The 20091-nt window shown below is 36.3% G+C and overlaps 1 protein-coding gene across 2 annotated transcripts in view; it reads left to right on the top strand.

The window, feature by feature from the left end:
- The first annotated feature begins 741 nt into the window (after positions 1-741).
- Positions 742-20091, top strand: part of LOC135645332 (uridine kinase-like protein 3) — a 30833-nt gene continuing 11483 nt past the window's right edge. The window contains exons 1-7 of one of the 2 annotated variants that reach the window (XM_065163630.1): positions 742-1301; positions 2173-2338; positions 11484-11575; positions 14024-14093; positions 14852-14967; positions 18352-18448; positions 18620-18699. In XM_065163630.1, the coding sequence (XP_065019702.1) occupies positions 2188-2338; positions 11484-11575; positions 14024-14093; positions 14852-14967; positions 18352-18448; positions 18620-18699 (606 nt within the window). In that variant the 5' untranslated portion in view covers positions 742-1301; positions 2173-2187. The remainder of the gene's footprint in view (positions 1302-2172; positions 2339-11483; positions 11576-14023; positions 14094-14851; positions 14968-18351; positions 18449-18619; positions 18700-20091) is intronic. The other variant, XM_065163629.1, reaches the window with a different exon arrangement.

Here is a 20091-nt window from a genome sequence, read left to right on the forward strand (position 1 = left end):
GTAAAATCAATTCATTTCTTTGTCAGAAACCTATGGAAAAAAAGGTAATATTTAATTAAAATATCAAATAAAGATTATAGAGGTTAATTAAAATTTAGGAACGAACGAAGGGTTTGGCCGAATTTGGCATGCAATCGTTATGTTTGAGGAGATTTCATACATCCAAGTTGTGGGTATTACAACTAATTAATATGATAGCACGTAAAGGAATGCTAATTAATATGATTTCATACATCCAAGTTGTGGGTATTAAAGAGCATAGCACTTAAAAGGAATGCTGTGAGTATTACAACTAATTAATATGATCGCTAGCTTCACCGCCGGTTCAAAAAAAATACTTTTACCATGCGTCGCTAGCTTCACCGTCGAATAAGTATCCTCGCCGTCGCCATTCCAATCTCTCTCTTGATCCTGTTAGAGAAGAGCAACGAACGCGCCACCCAGCCGGTGGCGCCCCTTCGTCGGGCATTACGTCCTGGTCGTGACGGGCACAGCTGCTCTGTCGCCTTTAGGGCTGTCCTTCGACGTGGCAGCTGAGAGTTGGCATACCAGTCAAGGGACCCAGTCACTCGTCCGGCCGGGCGAGCGTAGCGGAGGCGTACCAGTCACTCGTCCTCCAAAACTCACCCACGTGGGGCGTGTCAGGTCGGTTCCCTTTCTTCTCGCCGGAGATCACTCTCCCCGGGTCCGGACCGTCGGTGATGAAACCTCAATTACATGTCGCATGCGGATTTCCTTGGTTACATTTGTGCGACGGATATATCGCTTTCAGCGTCCGGTGTGGAAGGCGAAGCCCCGCTGAATCGCCCATCCGGATTCCTGATACACCTACTCGTGGTTGGACCACCTTCCTCTGCTAGTGCACTTGCAAAGTTATTCGTCAAACTGACCCCGATGCCCGACAGCTATCATTTCGAAGCAAGCCGGCTAACGGAGCAATAGCTGGCATGCTGCGAATGGGTATTTCCAGCGCGCCATCGAGGAAACTGGGCACCGGTCTCCCTTCCCCTTATGGTAGGGCGCATGCAAGGTGTTCGAAGGTCGCTCCCTCATTTCTGGAGCCCCACCTGCCACCCCCACTCTCTCTCGGTCGATAACGAAGCTAGCGGAGATCCAATTTTTAGGTTTGGATCGGGGAGCGCCTTCGTAGATACAGAGGGCCCAGATCACGGTGGCATTCCCGACATCCCATCCCTGGTTCATCGCATGAGACGTTGCTCGTTGCGGTGGATGTGAATCGTTTCGGGCGAGTGCCTCAGTTTTTGGATCGGCACATTGTTTCATATCCGCCTCCGTGTGAGGTTTCTTTCTCGATTGGACTATTTTGAGTAGAAAAAAAGTAATCTTTTTATCCTTTTCCTTCTCACGTTTTTCGTATCGGCATCCATCCGTTGTTGAGGATATGATCAAGATTCACCTTATGCCCCTCACCTTGATTCCAAATTGTGTGTCAGGTGATTGGGTGATCTGGTGCAGTGAACTGACAAGGGGAGCTATTTGATTGATTTAATTTGGCTGCTAACGGTACAAATGGCAAATGAATGTTTTAATTTCGGTAGATGGCATAATATTTGAACCACTTTCTAGATTTTCATTATGGAGGAATGCGGAACATTACAAGTGCCATATTATCAAGAAACGGTCCAATGGGAAGCTTGGAGTTGTTGTTTGTCACGTAGCAATTGTTGTCCCGATAGGTTAAATGTATCAGAGGAAACTGTCGGCAGGAAAGTATTCATAAGCTACCCCTGAAATGTGGTTCCATATGGACATCATCCTTCTTCACCTTCCTTGTTTCTGTCTGCATTTGTCTTGAAAGTGAATGCAGATCTTATGTATGTGATCTTGCAAGACTGAAAAATGAATGTGTTTCTTTTTTGCTCCATTCTTGATACGGAAGATTCTGGCATGTTCTTTCCTTGATTTCGGTGTCTAGCAAATCATTTTGATGTCTGTATTTCTTTCATCATTATACGTGGGGCCTATATCATGATTTTAGTTGTACACACTGAGAGACGACACTGATGCTTAATTCATATTAATGGTTGCAACCTGTGCTTCATTAATGACATTCCTAGAGTTTATGATACTTGCATGCTGATCATTGAAGCACTTACTATTCTTCTCATAAGATCCTTATGATTCGTTTTCTTCTGAAACATACTTTCTTAGATAAAATCTGCCCACATGGGTTCTACGTCTGTGGTGAAACTGCTAGAGAATGGTGTGGGAGTTCACTTTTCTGGACTTCATGTGGATGATCTAGAACCAAGAAATTCCGAGGAGCCACTGGCACCTTCTACAACAGAGAATGGCTACGGAGAACCCTTCATAATAGGTTAGTTCTTTATGTTGAATTTTACAAAGCGGTCCATTTTGTTGATTATTTGGTGTTTCAGAGCCTTCTTGTCAATATTTATACATGATTTAGGTTGAACATATATCTCAGTCCACGCTCCGAAAGTTAGTATCTGATTCTGTAACAAGCTTCCTAATTGTTTGCTCGGAAAAAAAGTTCTGAGATGGTCACAAGAATTAAGATTTGACATGAATCAATTCTTTGGATGGGTACGTGAGATGTAAGAATACCCACAGTTTTTTAAAGATGAGTGTTACATAGAGGCATTTAATATGAATATTGAATTTCATTGTCGATGTGCCAACTTCCACCAGAACATCAAGATTAATTCTTAAATCAATTCATTTGGCTTATATATTTGTAAATTTCAACCAAGACGTAGCATTATGGAGCACCCAAGGGAGGGGGCAATTTATGACATGAAAATGTATGCAAACTGAGCTTGTATGGAATTGAAGAAGACAGTGAGTAAATAAAAAGGTCATATGAAAATGCATCTTGATATGGTTGAATGGACATATAGGGGTGTGGTTCAGAGGACCATGTCTTGATATCAAGCCTTGGTCATCTTCAGACTAAGCGGTCTTGTCTTATGTGATCAATCCTTTTCCTCAAAAACATTTTAAATGAAATAGGATGACATGGTGGGTCTCTTGCCTCATTCAAAAGTGGATCACCCCAGCTCTCTATAGTGCTTACCCAATCTGTCATTAGGACCAAGTTATCATGATAAAATTACAAACCAAATGATTATTTGGGCTCCTTTGTTTTTTTTTTTGTCCCGCTCATAGCAGTGTAGCTGCAGGCACATGTTTTATAATTAATATAAACCAACATCTGCACACATTTGTGTCAGTTGCACGATCTGTATAAAAGCAAATTTGGATCAATTGCACTTGCAATCGCTGGATAAAATTGTGATAGGACTCTCACTGTTATTTCCCTTAATTACAGTGAGGATCTTGCAATTCAGAGTCATCATTAAGCTGTAAAAGTGTAATTGAACAAGATTAAATTGTTTGATTGAGATGAGTAAAACATGAACTGTGTTTGTGAATTGTGTTGTTTGATTGAGATGAGTAATGCATGAATTGTGTTGTAAGAATTTATGTAATCAGCCAAAAAAATGGTGTTGTCTGAACGCGCTAAATGCCTTCCAAAATAAACATCCCTAAATTGATATACATAAATAATTAAATTCATGACTTAATAAGAACAATAATGTATTTGACTAAGCTTTTTATGACATTATGAAGAGATAAAAAGAGTTTATTATCAGTGTCAAGGTTGTACCAGACTGCCAGCATTGGTATTCAAGATTGACATAATAACATGTATGAACACATCAAGTTGATCACCATTAAAATGTGTATATTTTAATTAATGTTATAAATAATGCAGTTGAAATGACTTTTTGTACCTACCATATAAAAGTATTTGGAAATTTGAGTATCCTGTGTTCAAGCAAATGATATGAAGATATGATACAACTTCTTGTGTCAGAGTACATTCCAAATCTCCATATGTATGGTGAATGTCAAGTGATATATGTAACTCGTATGTTAACTCTTTTTCATATTAACCTGATGGTAGACTACAAACATTGTCTACACAGCTACAATGATCACAACCATTGCATCCGTAAATATGATGGGTAAAAGATGCTTCTTCATGGTTTTCATTTTCCATAAGCTAGTATAATGGGAGTTAGCCCAATCACCCAAAGAAAACATTACCTTGAGTTTGATTTGCTCTGTTGGATGGACTTTAAGGAGATGAAGTGGGTGGTAAACTGAGTGCTATCAAAATGTAGGAACTCTGTTTGTGTGAATCTCTGTATCAACATATGCTTCCATTAGTAATAGTAAATGAAACAGGTGATGCTTAGCACCTTTTCCAGTTCTTATTCACTATTGCGATATTGCCAATATCGTCCATTAAGAGATTTATATTTATATAATAGATTGTAAATTATGTTCAGAAAATATATGCTATGCTATTCATTAAGTGTTATCACCAATTACAAAGTGGTTCACACTTCAATAGCATTCCTACAAATACAACTTGAGAACCTTAATACCTATGCATGGTGTTCACCATTTAAAAGCATGGCCCTGGTGTACAATCTCTAACTCTGTATGAGATCACTAGTAGATATGATGATAAAAAGATTGAGGGATTAAGCAATTTTAAAGAAGTAGGACCTACGTAGTGTGACTCTCGTGTGTGATAGTTGGTCCAACCCTAAATTGATATATTATAACAAATTGATAGTCTTTCACAAGTTGGTTGTTGCATCAAATTAAATGGATGGTATGTTCAAGGTCTGATGGGGAGGCACTGACAATCGAATATCAGTTCATAGTCAAGTGGTTAGTGACAGGGTTCTCAATTTCGATGTGTACCGCCCCATACGGGCGGCGGTACGTACCGGTTCGAGAGGATACCGGTACGTGGACCGCCCTCTACTGAGCGATAATAGTTTTTTAACTGGTACCAATGCGTACTGACTGGCATCGAGGCATACCGACCAGTACCGAGGTGTACCGATCGATATCACCCCCATATTTCGACCGTTACCAAGGTGTATAGGTCGGTATGCCCTATATTGGTAGGTGGAGGTATTTTTAAGGTTTTAAGGTATATCGTCAGTACGCCTTGGCGTACTGACGTTACATATTGATACGTATCGTACCGAGCAGATCTCGGTATGTCAGTACAGACTGATATTCAAAACCCCAATTAAGATTATAATTGATACCACAATATGATGTTTTGGGTATAAAACCTACATGGGTCCTTGTTCCGGCTAGTACATGTTTATAAGTGTTGGTGTATTGACACATGATACATTGACATATGCCTTGGAATATTTTTATGATTTGACTATGCATAGTGTTGCGCGGCACATGTTGCAGTCCATTCCGCTAACCCGATAGTCCATTGGACTAATACCTACCTCTTGATATGTATTGCTTTAGGTGAAACATAGAACCATGATTAGTACTACTCACATGACATTTAATATTAATATGCTTTGCACTACTAATAAGGAAAACAATATTATTTTGACCTCATCATTGATTATAAATGAGGTATTAAGTTATTACAGTAAGGGGGGTTATGACAAGTATGCTTGTGTCGAGTATTGAGAAATACAAATTTTCTTACATGTCATACAAATGTCCTTGAACATCTAGGTGTTCCATTTTCGATCAATGATATAGAGATATGACTTTGATCGCTCAGGATCAAGGGTGTCTTCCTGATCTACTAAATAAGGAATTGTATGTGATCTATCGAGTTTTAAATTATTAGAATCATTACTTACTGACAAACCAATTTGTGCTTTATTCTGATTATGAAGCTTTAAAATATCTTAATAAAAAAAAATAGTAGGCGATGTGATATGCGAATTGAGTTTTTGCAAGCCTATAATTTTTTATTAAACATAAGTATGGTATTGAAGATATTATTGCTGATGCTTATAGTGGAAAATATTTCTTACTTATTCAGTTGCAAGTAAAGGCTGTAGGGTTTGAAATCCTAAAAAAAGTTTTACAAAGAAGATCCTTGTTTCAGAAAATTTGGAAAAGTGTGAAAATAGTAGTGAAAATCAATTCTTCCTTCATGATGATTATCTTTTTAATGCTAATCGTCGATGTATTCCTTAATGCTCCTTAAGGGAATCTATCATCATGTATCTTGATTCTTGTGTTGCTAACTTATATTTTCGTAAAATTGTGAAACTCCATGATATTTCTAAATCTATTGTTGTTTATGGAGATCCAAAATCTTCTTTTGGATCCTTTTTATCATTTCCAAACTGATGGTTATGCTGAAGTTGTCAATCGCAGTTTGAAAAATATTTGAAGAAGCTACATAGACAAAAACATTCATCAATGAGATCTTATTTTGGCTCAAATTATATTTGTATGTTTCAGTCAACTAGTCAAAATACTGGTTGTAGCCTTTTTGAAGTTGTGTATGGGCAAAATCCCATAAGTCCAAAGGACTTGATCTCTCTTCCTGATTCTCATCATTTTAGTAGAGATGCAGAAGAATGAGTAAAGGTCATAAAAAAGTTGTATGAAAGCTTGAGACGAGATTCTTAAGCAAAGAAAAGTATATAAGTAATGGCAATAAGCACCGAAAGTATGTCAAATTTCAAGGAGACTTAGCCTGGGTTCATATTCAAAAGGAAAGGTTTCCTCAAGGGAAATATAGTAAACTTCATTCTAGAGCTTATGATGCTTTCAAAGTTCTACAACGTCCTGGTATCAATGCATGCAAGATTGATCTTCCCGATAGTTAATTATGGTATCTCAAATATTTTCAATATTGCTGATCTTTCACTTTACCATTGTGAGAACAATAGTTAGGACTCAAGGATGAGTCGTTTTCAACTAGGTAGATTGACACAGGAATTTCTCCATATTTAGAATCAAGAGGTCTAGATAATTACACTAGTCTCTTAGTTTTCTAATAAACCATAATTTTAGTACTCATTTAATATTTATTTTTGAGATGAACTCTGAGATATTTGTGATAATTATACATCATTGGAAAGTTTATTGAGCTAGAAATCCAAGCACTTTATGGAATTCAGTTAGAATTTTTCCAGAGAAAGCTATATTTAGTTCTCTCTACAAAGGTCTTAATGGCTGCCCTAGTGGAAGAAAGTTTTTCTTCTCTTTCGGAATCCCTAGATGGCTTTTAGTTATTCTACAAATCTTTAATTAGCTTTTATTTATTTTGATCTTGAAAATGGTGAAGATTAATCACCAATACTTGGCCTTAAAGGTATAGAGTGGTTTCAATGTGAGTATTGTTTCTTAAAGGATATTGTCCTTCTTATATAACTCTGTATTTCTTTGGTGGATTCCTTAGAATTATGAGTTCCCAAAACAATGTCTCCCTAGTAGATTCTTTGGGTGGTACATCTGTAGGCCTTATGTGTTTTTCTTTGGTGTGAAGCTTATTTATCTTCCCTTAAATCTATTCTGCATGTTTTCTCTTCATCCTAACATTAAAATGTCCTTTATTATGAGGTAAATAAAATGAGCTGTCTATGGTGAAAAATTACTACTCACATGTTCATCAGTCATTCGTTGACCTTCTTAAAATGTGTCATTATCAAACATAGTGCTCCCTAACTTAATCAACCAAAGTTATTATTAGGCCATGAATATATTATCTATCATGAATTTTGTCTTATGCATAAATTGACTTATGAAGATGACTCTGTTACAATAAAGCAGGAAGCTAACAATTCTGATCGTGATAAGACTGAGCTAGTTGTCACATGAGGGTCACACTATATGGATCTCACTATTTCTTAAATGACTTGTTCGAATCTTCGATTTCCTTGACTTTCTTATTAAGATACTTAGTAGGAATCTTATATGAAGTTGAAGGTTGTATCCAAAGATCATGTTTTTTGATTGGGAACACCATGGCTTAGTAGTCAAGGTCTGTAAATGTAGGAATATGGTTGAAGTTGAAGCGCTTTGCTAATGCCTTTATTATGTCCCTTATTTTTCTCTTTCATATAAATGTTATTGATCCTTGTTTGTTGTGCTCAGTAAGTGGGGAATGTCATGGGATCAAAATCAATCACGTTAGGCATTTGTTTCCTTGAGCTCAAAAACCTTGTATGCCCCTGGCTCCAGGCTGTCGCATACACTATCACTTCTACCTAGCTTGTTTGTGCCACTTCATGCTAGCTAAGGTCTTTCTCAACATTGTTTTCTCGAACCTCATATCGAATCATAGATAGGTAGCATAGAAGCTCATCTATTGAGGTCCATCTAGGCTTTATGCTGTAGCCCTAGGATTTTTTGGACATCCAACTTTGCTTTTAAAAACCCATTTGATTTCTCGAGACACTTTCATGTATTTAGTCATGTCCGAAAACCAGGTAATGTTCCTCTACTCAACCAATGTAGTCATAGTTGACGGTGATCCATGTGATGGACATGCTGATGGTGATCCAGGTATTTAGTCAACCTTCCTTTACTCAACCTTACATGTTAACGGTGATCCATGTAATATTCCTCTATTTAAATTTCATGTATTTAGTCATGTTGGGAAACTAAATATTTCTCTACCCACCATCAACATTGATAATGGTGATCCATGGGATGGACATGTTGTTACAACAAATTTATATTTTGCTTGTCTTTGTGATCCAATAGTGCTGCTCTTCAGGCATCTAGTTTGCTCCACAGGCCTGTTTGATTTCCCATGGCATCTTTTGTGCATTTCGTTATGCCAAGAATTTCCTCAGCCAACTGTTGGTTCAATTGGAGTTATTTTTATATCTTGACCAATATAGTCACATTGGATGCATTATGAATGATGGCAATGCTCTTCGTGATTAACCTGCTATCATGCTGGATGAAAACTTTATTGATTCCTACAAAAAAATATCAATCTTGTAATCGGATGATCAAATACACAAATCATAAGATTTATATTTATTTTCAAAATTAAAGTTATATCCACAAAGATCAAGCCTCAAAACTTAAGAATCTAGGCAGCATATATGCAGATCTAGGTTGACTCTCAAGGATATAGGCTAGATCCATTCAGATCTACTTGTCATATCTACAAATCTAGCCTTGATCTATGATAATGCAGCCTTGATCTATGAAGATTAAAGGTATATTCATTTAAATCTAGGCCAAATCCAAACGGGTCTAGGCTGATCTGCTAAGAATAAGCCTAAATCCATGTGCTTCTAGGCTATTTCTCTAAAGTTGAAGCCTAGATCTAGGCTAGATCCATTCTTATCTATCCACAAGGATGAAGCCTTTATCCTCGTGAATCTAGCTTACATCCACAAGGTTCAAGGCTTGATCTGTGGATTGAGCTCCACATTAACTAGGGAAAGGGCTCTAAATGAAGATATTATGTAAATCCTAAGCTAATTCCATTAAAGAAATTCTTATCATTTCGGATTTGTCGAGGAAGAATTTTATCACATGGTCCTTAGTTTAGGAAAGTTGCTTTCATTGATCTTAAATCATTAAATCACTTACAAAGAAAAAAGTTGACATGTTGGATTAGGTGTTGAAATTTTAAGATTTGAGCAAAATAAATTATCAACATAACATTAATATATACATGCTTCTTCCACCAAATTGAATGGTGGGTCTCCAAAGCCAAAGGATCGGGTCCTCAAACCTTTAAAGTTGTATATCATATAGTAGGCTTATTTGCTCTCACTACTTGATGAATAATATCTTCATTAATTTTTCTATCTTGTTGAATAATCGATTCAAAATATTTAAAACTTTTACTTATAGGACTTCTTATCCATCTGACTTAACAATATTCTTAGGAGTTAGGTCTACTCTTAATAATTAATATTATTAAAATTGTATATTATATAATTATTCTTATTACTACTTAATTCAAACTCTTTATTTTCTAATTTTTTTCTATAACTCAAGTTTGAATAAGTTTCATTTAAATTCTCATCAACTATCATAAGCAAGTAGGTCTATCCTATATATGATTAATAAGTTTGTTCAATACCAATGTGAAAAGCTAAGGACTCAATACAAATCGTTAATGTAATTCTATACTAATAGAAAACTCACTATACTTTTAATAATGGGAACTATACTAAATATATATTTTATAACATCGATATATAGTAGATATACCTTTTTTTTTTTTTCTAGAATCCACTATAGCAAAACTCTTGGAAAGGTCTCTAAATCATTAAAACCATATGCAATTTTTCTTCTCTCTATATTTTTTATTAATTATCTTAATGAATAAATAATTTTTATTATTGTTCTTCTAGGTATAAATTCTTTTCTAAAGTTTCATAATGTGACTCATAATCTTATTTCCTCTGCCATTAGATTCTTAATAATTTATTTTGTCATACTCCTAAGTCCTAATCTTAGTAGCCATCATAGCCCACATAATATCAATATTATTCTTGTATAAGCTCCAAACCTCATCTTTTTCGATTTTATATTTAAAAATTCTTGTATTATCGTCTTTAAAATTTTGTCATCTAGTCTTAGCAAATTCTTTTATTGTCTTTATTAGTAGTGTCTTGATGTAATAGTTGGCGCATAATTTCCATGGTCAGCCAAAAGCTAATATCTCCTAGACATGTATCGTTAAATCCCTGGGTTTGTGGGCCCTATTTACTAATGTTATTTGTGATTAATTCACATTAGATAATTTAAGATATAAGTTTGCCCATGGAATGGCAAAATTTTAGCTTGTATTGGTTTTTCTTAGTAATCTCCGTAGTTTCAAAAATTATAATTTGCACTCTAATATTCTTTTTCTAGTAAGGCTCAAGTTCTCATAATCAAGGATCGCTATTTCGGGTACCGGACTCTTTTTGATGATATGGTCGAACTAGTGTATACCGGTCAATACTTGTGTACCACGTGTCGGTACACCGGGTGTTTCAGAGAGGAAGAAAAAGGAGAAGAGGAAGGGTTGGTAGAGGAAGAGGAGGAGGGAGGAGGAAATAAGAAGAGTGGAGGAAGAGGAAGAAGAGGAGGAAGAGAAAGAAGAGAAGAGGTATACATGAAAAGCATTTAGGGCAAAGGTCATGCATGGCGGCAGTGTGCAGCGTGGTTGTGGTAAGTGGAGGTCACCGTGTGTGACGCGGTCGTGGCCTATGTGAGAAGCGGAGGTTGGTCGTGGCAAGGAGTGGAGGCGGCGTGCATGAGAAGCGGAGCAGAGGTCGTTGTGTGCAACTATTGCAGCGAGGTCGTGATCTGCGTGAGAAGCAGGGGTCATGGCTATGTGAGAAGTGGAGGCTCGTGCATGAGAACTGAGAAGTGATTAGGGTTAGGGAAGTTTCTTTTTTATATGGGCAGATCGGACAGATGGTGGTCCACAAACCGGTTGATGCTCGGACCGGTATGTACCGCTCATTTCGTACCGGTCTAGGTGAAACATCATTCCTTGCTCATGATATTTTGAATCTAATAACTAAATTTTCACTATGAAGTGCTGTGAGCTGAGCTATTTGATCTCTTTATGTTTCTAAATTTTCACTATAAATTTTCACTATGAAGTGCTGTGAGCTGAGCTATTTGATCTCTTTATGTTTCTAAAGTTACATTTATGATAAATACAGGTGTTACTGGTGGAGCATCTGCCGGAAAGACTGCTGTCTGTGATATGATCATCGAGCAACTTCATGATCAACGAGTTGTTGTTGTCAATCAGGTGGGCATAGTTATAATCTGCAAATTTCTGCTTTATTGTTTGTGTAGTTAATTTGATTAGGATTAATAAAAGAGACCAGGCATGTTAATTCAGTATATAAATTTATCTTTTCTGTAGACTTAGGAGAACATTTAACTATATTCTTTACAGTATGAGAATATAGCTGGGAAACCTGGGAAATAAAATTTTGCATCTCATTGCTGCTTTGGAGGCTTACAGAAACCTGGGAAATAAATTATTGCAGCATTCTTGCGTCTCATTTGTGAAGTTTGTCACATGGAATTCCATCTCTCAGAATTTTGCCCATTCCAGGTGGCATTCCAATCCGAAGTTCCGAACCATCTAGACAACCCAAATTTGGATAGAATTAACATACCAGATGTAGCTTCTTTGAAATTTTGTGGTTATTCAATTAAAAATCAGAGTACTAGAATTAATTTATCTTAAGAGGACACACCAGACTGGCCTTGCTAAACGTAGAATTGTCGTCTTCTGAGCACAAAGCAACTCCTTTTCTCCATTTGCATTTTATGGTATACTAATTTCCCAACAGGTGAGAATCTGGTATGGGTTGGTATTTTAATCCTTGGTTTTACTTCATTCCAAATTTCATTAATCATTTCACTTGTAAATTGATCTGTTTATGATAATATAGTATGATTGTGAATGAAAATTACGTCTTGGCTTGTTATATGAGGCCCTAAACTAACAAATGATACACATAATTTGGTTGTTTTTCTTATAGTGTATTGGAGCCGTTTGAAACTCTCTAACATGTAATCATATTGTTTATGAAAAAGATAACATCTGGTTATTATAGGCATAATTTCAAATAGCGCTTGGCACGCACTGGGCCCACCGATTTTTATTAGTCCAAGCTAGCTCTGGTATGGTTTGGTAACAATCCATATTTAATTTTTTAATATTATTTTCATCTTTTGCCTAATACCAAGTGGCATGGGTTGATATACCATCTAGTGCACCAGTACCAGTCTAGTGGTCTACCAAAACTGGTAGTAGGGACTTATTATCTTCAATGTAACACAGTAGATGAGTAGCAAACCAAAAGTAAAAAGCAGGCAACCCAATATATCAGGCTCCTAAAAGATGTAGAATCTGGGAAGGGTTGATGTTCACAGACTTACTCTTGCAAGGAGTGAGATTGTCTTTACGACTTGGACCCACTCTTCTCGAGAGTCTATCTATGACTAGAACCCTTGTCTCACCTAGGTACCAAGGAGCATTGTTTTTGTGATGCCAAGCATCACCCTCTATCACATGAGTGAATTGATTTTGTATTTAAGTTTCCTAAAAGGAATTGGTGTACCAGTCCTTATATCATGGTTCTTCATTTTGTCCGGATTATCAGGCGATACATACTAGTTTGATGGCCTGATGGGTTGATGGCATGAAGCGCCATAATGCCTTTCAACCATGTTTATGCTCAAATCTTAAAAAAAATTCCATGCCATGTGCTAATATTTCATGTCTCAGAATTCTATTATGTAAGAGACCCGTATCTGTCCAAGCGAGGATCGACTCGAGTTCAGTACTCACAATGTCAAACCATGCCTTGTAGATATTAACAAGGATTTTAATTTCGAATGATACCGCTTGTACTAGGTAGTACATATCGGTCTGCCAGCAGATTACTCGCTACCGTGTGGTACCATGGATTTAGCCCCGTATCGGGTGGTAACGGTCGATATTTCAATCGTTACCGCTCGAAACAGGTCGGTAACAGTTAATTTCGACCGCGCCGCCCGCTATCGGGCGATATCAGCCTGGTTACGACCTAGCTGCGGCGAAGGAAGAACAAGCGTTGAGAGAGAAGAGGGAGAAGGTGCTCGAAGAAGAGGGAGAATCGGGAGAATCTCGACGCTTCCCGATCTAGCGCCACCCTCCCTTGATGATCCCGATCTCGGAGGTAACAGAGAGGCGGCGGCTTGGCTTATATCATTTGTGGTTAATAGTTATTGGGTGCCATGACTAAGGACTATAACAAGTAGGGATAGGCAATATATGAAGCCTAGCCATCCATATTATTGTTCTAGGTCTCAAAATTTAGAAATTTATCATATCTACTATGATCTTCATCTTTTATCACCAAAACTCTTCTACATGTGGATTTGGCGATTAGCTCATTTTAATTAAAACATTCTGCAGATATTTTGGAACAATTTTTTCATTTTATAAGGAAGAATAAAATGTTAGGTTCATATTCTCCAATAGTTACATAAGTAGAATAGTTAGTTTTTCGCTCGCTCATGTGCTTGTGTGTTAGCTGATATGTTACTTGTCAGAACACTAATAAGTAATAACTATGTTTGAGGATAAATTGATGTAAGTGCATTATATATGGCTGATTTGTTTTTGTTGGTTCATAATGTCTTGCACAGATAAAGTATATAAGTGGTAACTAATCCATGGGTGGGCATGATATGGCAGGAATCTTTTTATTATGATTTGACAGAAGAGAAGCTGAATCATGTACATGAATATAACTTTGACCATCCAGGTACTATGATATTGTTTCAAAAGTCTCTAATAATGATGGTCTATATCACATGAATAAAATTTATTCTTCAAATTATAAATCACTGATTGATTGCCCGCAGATGGTTATATACATTCCTTTGTTTTGTTATCAACTATTTGGCCAATTTTTCATAAATTATTCAAATTTGTCATGTTTCATTCTTATTACTTGTGTTATGTAATACATCTACCTGCAAAAAGAAAAAGAAGCTGCTTAACAAATTTTGAGATATTAAACAAGAGAACTGTATTGGTATTGAATATGCAACCAAGTCTTGTGTGGACTATAAAGTTCTAGAATAAATGTCTCACATTCAGCCCCTTGAGTCATTTGTTATGCAAATGAATCACAAAATACCATATTAAAACAATTTCCAGATATGGTTAAGCATAGTTGCAGACTTGCAGTATTCATTTGTCAGAATGGTCCTAAATTACACTAAATGAAATAATCAGAAGATTCAAAACATTTGGTAGTAAATATTCAAAACGTTAATTAAACCCTCAACTTAATTGGGATCAGCTTTTCTTTTTTCTTGGAAGACTTTTGCCTCCTTAAATATCTGCATATCTCACTTAATATGGCACTTCCTGAGCTAGTAAAGGATATATTTACTACACATCCATAAATGTAGTCAGATTGTCCTTAATCTTGCGTATTTCTCTATTTGAGTGATATGCATCTTCATTTTTGTATCTCTGACAGTCATTTTTATGATAGTCTCTTTCTTGGTTCAGATGCTTTTGACACTGAAAACTTGCTTTGCTGCATGGAGAAGTTGAGGCATGGGCAGGCTGTTGATATCCCAAATTATGATTTCAGAACTAACAAGAGCAAATTGCCACCACGAAAGGTATATCTAACATATTAATTATGCTTGATACAATGCATATATTATATTCAACTTCACATGTAAATACGGTTATTGCAGTACAAATTTGCAAGAATCCATAATTGTTGCATGAATTTTCACATGCAAAACTAAAGCTTTGTCCTTTTAAAATTATAGACCTAGATTACCTTTAAACAAAACTGAGTTAATTTTCTTGGTTAGCTTCAAGTAAAATTCAATGCATGATACTTTTTGAAGCTTTTTCTTCTTCTAAATAATGGAGCAAGATATACTAATATCCAAGGTTCACCTTATCTGTCCGAACCAGCATGCTGGTTGGCCGGCCACATGGTACATGCCACCTCATATCGGTGTGTCGAGTGTTATTACGGTAGGGCATGCCGATGGCATAGAAAAAGGCCAAAAAGAATCTCAACAAATATCTAAAAAATAAGAAAAAACTTAGATTAGGGTTTTTTATTTGGAACTAAATGTAAATTTAGTAAAATTGTACCAAAAATCTTCTAAACTAGGAAAGAATAGTGACATATTTTTTTAGGTTTTGAGGAGCAACTTTGTGGCATGTTTTGGACCATCCTTCCCTTGATATTGAAGTATCTAGAAAGAAATGATTTGAATTGTTAGATTTTGAGTTAAACATTAATATTTAAATGAACCAAGTAATAAATGGATCGATCGATGGATCAATGATTTAAAAAGGCGCTCGGGCAAGGCGAGGCCCTAGTACCTCATTTAATGGCCAGGCGACGCGCTTTAAAAGGGCGTCGCCTAGGCACTCGCTTGAGCCCAGGAATCGGGCGCTTCGGGTGAGTGCCCGATTTAAACCAGGTAACCGATCGTAGCAACGCCAGTGGAGAGAGGTAGTGAGCGCCCGATTAGTTGGTTCGATTAAACCAACTAATGCATGCATATCAATCTCCCCCTCCTCGCGACTTCCCCTAACCTTATGCCCGATTCTGCTGCCTCTCTCTATCGTTGCTGTTGCCTCTCTTTGCTATTGCTGTTGCTGCTGCCATTGCTACTCTTCGCTGCCGTTGCCGCTACTCTCCGCTGCCACTACTGTTGCCATTGCTGTTGCTGCTACCTCTCTCCATTGTCGCTGTTGCTCTCTGCTGCTACTGCTCTCAAACAACAACCTCATATCCGTGACTCAATTCTCATCGTGACTCAGCTTCTCACCTCGCTCTCCTTCTCACACTTTACTCTTCTCTACTGTTGTTAACAGTAGAAAATATTTTAAAATATTAATTTTTTTTATTTTAATATTTTAAATATATATTTTTTATATTTTAATATTTTAGAGTACCTTGCTTCACTCGGGCGAGCGCCTAGCGCTTTAGGTGTTTTGGGACCCTGACGCTTTTTGGCATTTGACGCTTTTTAAATTACTGCGATGGATATCTCTCGTTCTACCACCAAAAAGAATGACGGGACTTCACGATCGACAGATCGATGTCCTCGATCCTATGTATTTGTATATCAATATGATATGAGTCTTGAAATTGATCCCATGAAAGTATACTAATACACTGTATGCTATTGGTGCATCAATGTGGTGATGGTCGTAGTTTGATTATTGTAAACCACACATGTCCAAGGCGGCTCCTAAGACAAGGATGATTGTGGCATGTATTGGTGCGGGGGTTGGAGAATGCCATAGCTAAGCTACTTTCGCATCATAAAATACATTAATTACAGTGTAAAAAATTTAATTTCTAGTTAGCCTTTTTTTACCACTATAAATATGTCAAACACCCTTAGAGGTATTAAATTTATAAATTTGATATAATGTAGATTAAATTGCGACAAGATCATCATTAAATACACCAATCACAGCATTAACATGGTTAATTATTCCCTAATTAGTCCTCTTTCATCGTTATAAACATATTAAACACCCTAATAGATATCCCTCGTTCTACCACCAAAAAGAATGACGGGACTTCACGATCGACAGATCGATGTCCTCGATCCTATGTATTTGTATATCAATATGATATGAGTCTTGAAATTGATCCCATGAAAGTATACTAATACACTGTATGCTATTGGTGCATCAATGTGGTGATGGTCGTAGTTTGATCATTGTAAACCACACATGTCCAAGGCGGCTCCCAAGACAAGGACGATTGTGGCATGTATTGGTGCGGGGGTTGGAGAATGCCATAGCTAAGCTACTTTCGCATCATAAAATACATTAATTACAGTGTAAAAAATTAAATTTCTAGTTAGCCTTTTTTTACCACTATAAATATGTCAAACACCCTTAGAGGTATTAAATTTATAAATTTGATATAATGTAGATTAAATTGCGATAAGATCATCATTAAATACACCAATCACAGCATTAATATGATTAATTATTCCCTAATTAGTCCTCTTTCATCGTTATAAACATATTAAACACCCTAATAGGCATTAAATACATTGAATTGACCTCAAATTTCTATTAAATTATCATTAAAATCACTAATCACAGTATTAAGAAAACTTAATTAAAACCTAATTTAAACCTCTTCTACCATCACAAACATATTTATCACCCTAATATGCAACAAATAAAGAGATTTCACCCAATATGTGTTTAATTTTGATTAAATCAGCATTAAACACACTAATCACAGCATTAAAGGCCTTAATTACTCCCTAATTAAGCCTATTCTACTGTCATAAACATGCCAAACAACATATTAGACGTTGAAAACATAAAATAGGCTTAATCATCTCATAAATTAATAAAAATCTAGAACAAGAATGCATACATTTAATTAGTATTCTTCCTCTTAGGCATTAATTCTCGAAATTAGTTTTTCAAACTTGATCCAATCTACAAATCATAGCTTTATTGAGTTTAAGAGAGTGCAAATATAAGAGTGAGAGAAAGATGTGCATGAGAAGGAGATTGAGAGAGTAGAAGAGTTTGAGAGGGAAGTGAATGAGGGGGTAGAAAGGATTTAAAAACCCTTGGATCTAGTTCAAACGGTCAAAAGGACCATTTGAATTCAACAAATCCCAACCCTTTATAGGTAATGGTCGAAATTCAATCGTTACTGACTGGTATAGATTAGTAATGATTGGATTTCGATCGTTCTGCCCAGTACAAACCTTGTATCGCTCGATACAGGGTCCCCTATTATGGACCGCCTGGTATAGGGTGGTCCATATGTTGATACCTTGTCAGATTGATACGTATTGCACGGTATAGGTCGGTACAACGAATCTTGCTAATAGCCTCTAAATTTATCTTCAAATTGTATATACTATAAATTGTGATAAAAATAATATCCTTTCTATTTATCTCTGACAAATGACCTTTTCTCTATTTTTCAAATAAATTTAAACTTGTCAATATATTAAACCCAAACTTCATAATTTTCTTTCCAGGTCAATTCTTCAGATGTAATAATCTTGGAAGGGATTTTAATATTCTATGATATACGTATTCGAGAATTGATGAACATGAAGATCTTCGTTGATACAGGTTATATTTGTTATCTTCCTTCATATGCAAATATTTACATGCATAATGTATCATACGAGCGATGATTCATGTATGACATTGAGTGTAAGCCTTACAAGAACTTTTCCATTTCAATTATATCATTCTTTATATTTAGACTCTTCTTATTCATGTAGAAGATCTTTCCTGCAGATGCTGATGTACGGTTGGCAAGGAGGATAAGACGTGATACTGTTGAGAAGGGCAGAGATCTCAAGACAGTACTCGATCAGGTTAGAGATTTTCATTTAGAATATTTTTACTGAAAACATCCATGTCTCAAAAAATTGATTCCTTGTTGGATGTTAGTTGACAAGTTAAGTTCAGTTGGTATAGGACTTGTTTTCTGGTTTTCTTTACAACTATCAACACATTGTAATAGATGAATAATCCATTTGTAAAGAGAAGACCTTTAACAGTACCTGATTATGAGCTTTAGCTTAAAAAAGTTAGTTAATGTCTATGAACTTTCATTACATGCAAATTCTGTCCTGGCTCACCTGGAAGGAAAATAAAAAATTTTCAATTTCAGGCATAACGTAAATTTGGCTAATGTGTTCTCTTTTCCTCACATTGTTGATCTTCATATAATATAAGAATACCTTATTGACACTTGTTCTATCCTTGTATTCACATAGTGAATGGTTTAAATAAAAAAATTTATACATGGACTCATGGACAATTGTCATAATTAATTTTTCAAAACTTGTGCATTAGAAGTAGTGTTGAATTTGGAAGCATGCGTACCATAAGTGGTTATGTTAGTTTCAGTAAATGGCAAATCGGTTGAGAGTATAGTGTTTTATACTCTTAGAATATTATTTAGTACTGAGAAAGTAAGAAAAAATACACCCAAAGATATATAAGAATGTTGCAATAAATTTGTTGTACTTTAAAGTAGGGTTCACCGTATCAAGTTGTGCCGTTTGATATAGGCGATACATACTGGTCCGAGAGGGGACTGGTACACGGACTGTCCTCTACCAAGCAATACCCGTTACATGACCTTATATCAAGCGATACAGGGTTTGTATCAGTTGGTAATTGTTAGATTTCAATCATTACTGATCAAGGGCTCTGATTGCCCTATTTCAAATGTTGATTTGATTATTTGAAACATAGGAAAGGGATTTTAAAGACTTTTGTTCGCCACAGTCATCCGCGTAATATACAAAGGCAAAGGCAAAGGCAAAGGGGAAGGCAGTAGTATCAGCTATATTGTTGGAAAGAATCGAGTTAGGTAATAAAATATCTTAATCGTATTCAACAACCCATTCGGTCTAGAGACATGATAGTGATGTTGATAGTAGTGCCTTGACTAATGACGGCGGCAACGCCGGGGAGTCGATGGTCTCGTCTATACAATTTGAGGGTGGTGCATAGACCGAGGATTAGTATTTTACACATGACACTCAAGATTCATATCATAGAGCTCAATAAGGTACTGGTCAAGTTTATACATGAAAGGGAAAGGGGGAGGTAGTATGATTTTGAGCAGATGCGATAAAGCCTATACGATGTAGAACACATAGCGAAGCTCATCGTATTCACAATCATCATATTATGGAGAATCTTACAGCCAACAACAATACGATGATAATTGGTTATACTTTGACCATCAACAC

The sequence above is a fragment of the Musa acuminata genome, chromosome BXJ3-8 (genome assembly GCF_036884655.1).
Source record: "Musa acuminata AAA Group cultivar baxijiao chromosome BXJ3-8, Cavendish_Baxijiao_AAA, whole genome shotgun sequence".
Lineage (NCBI taxonomy): Eukaryota > Viridiplantae > Streptophyta > Magnoliopsida > Zingiberales > Musaceae > Musa > Musa acuminata.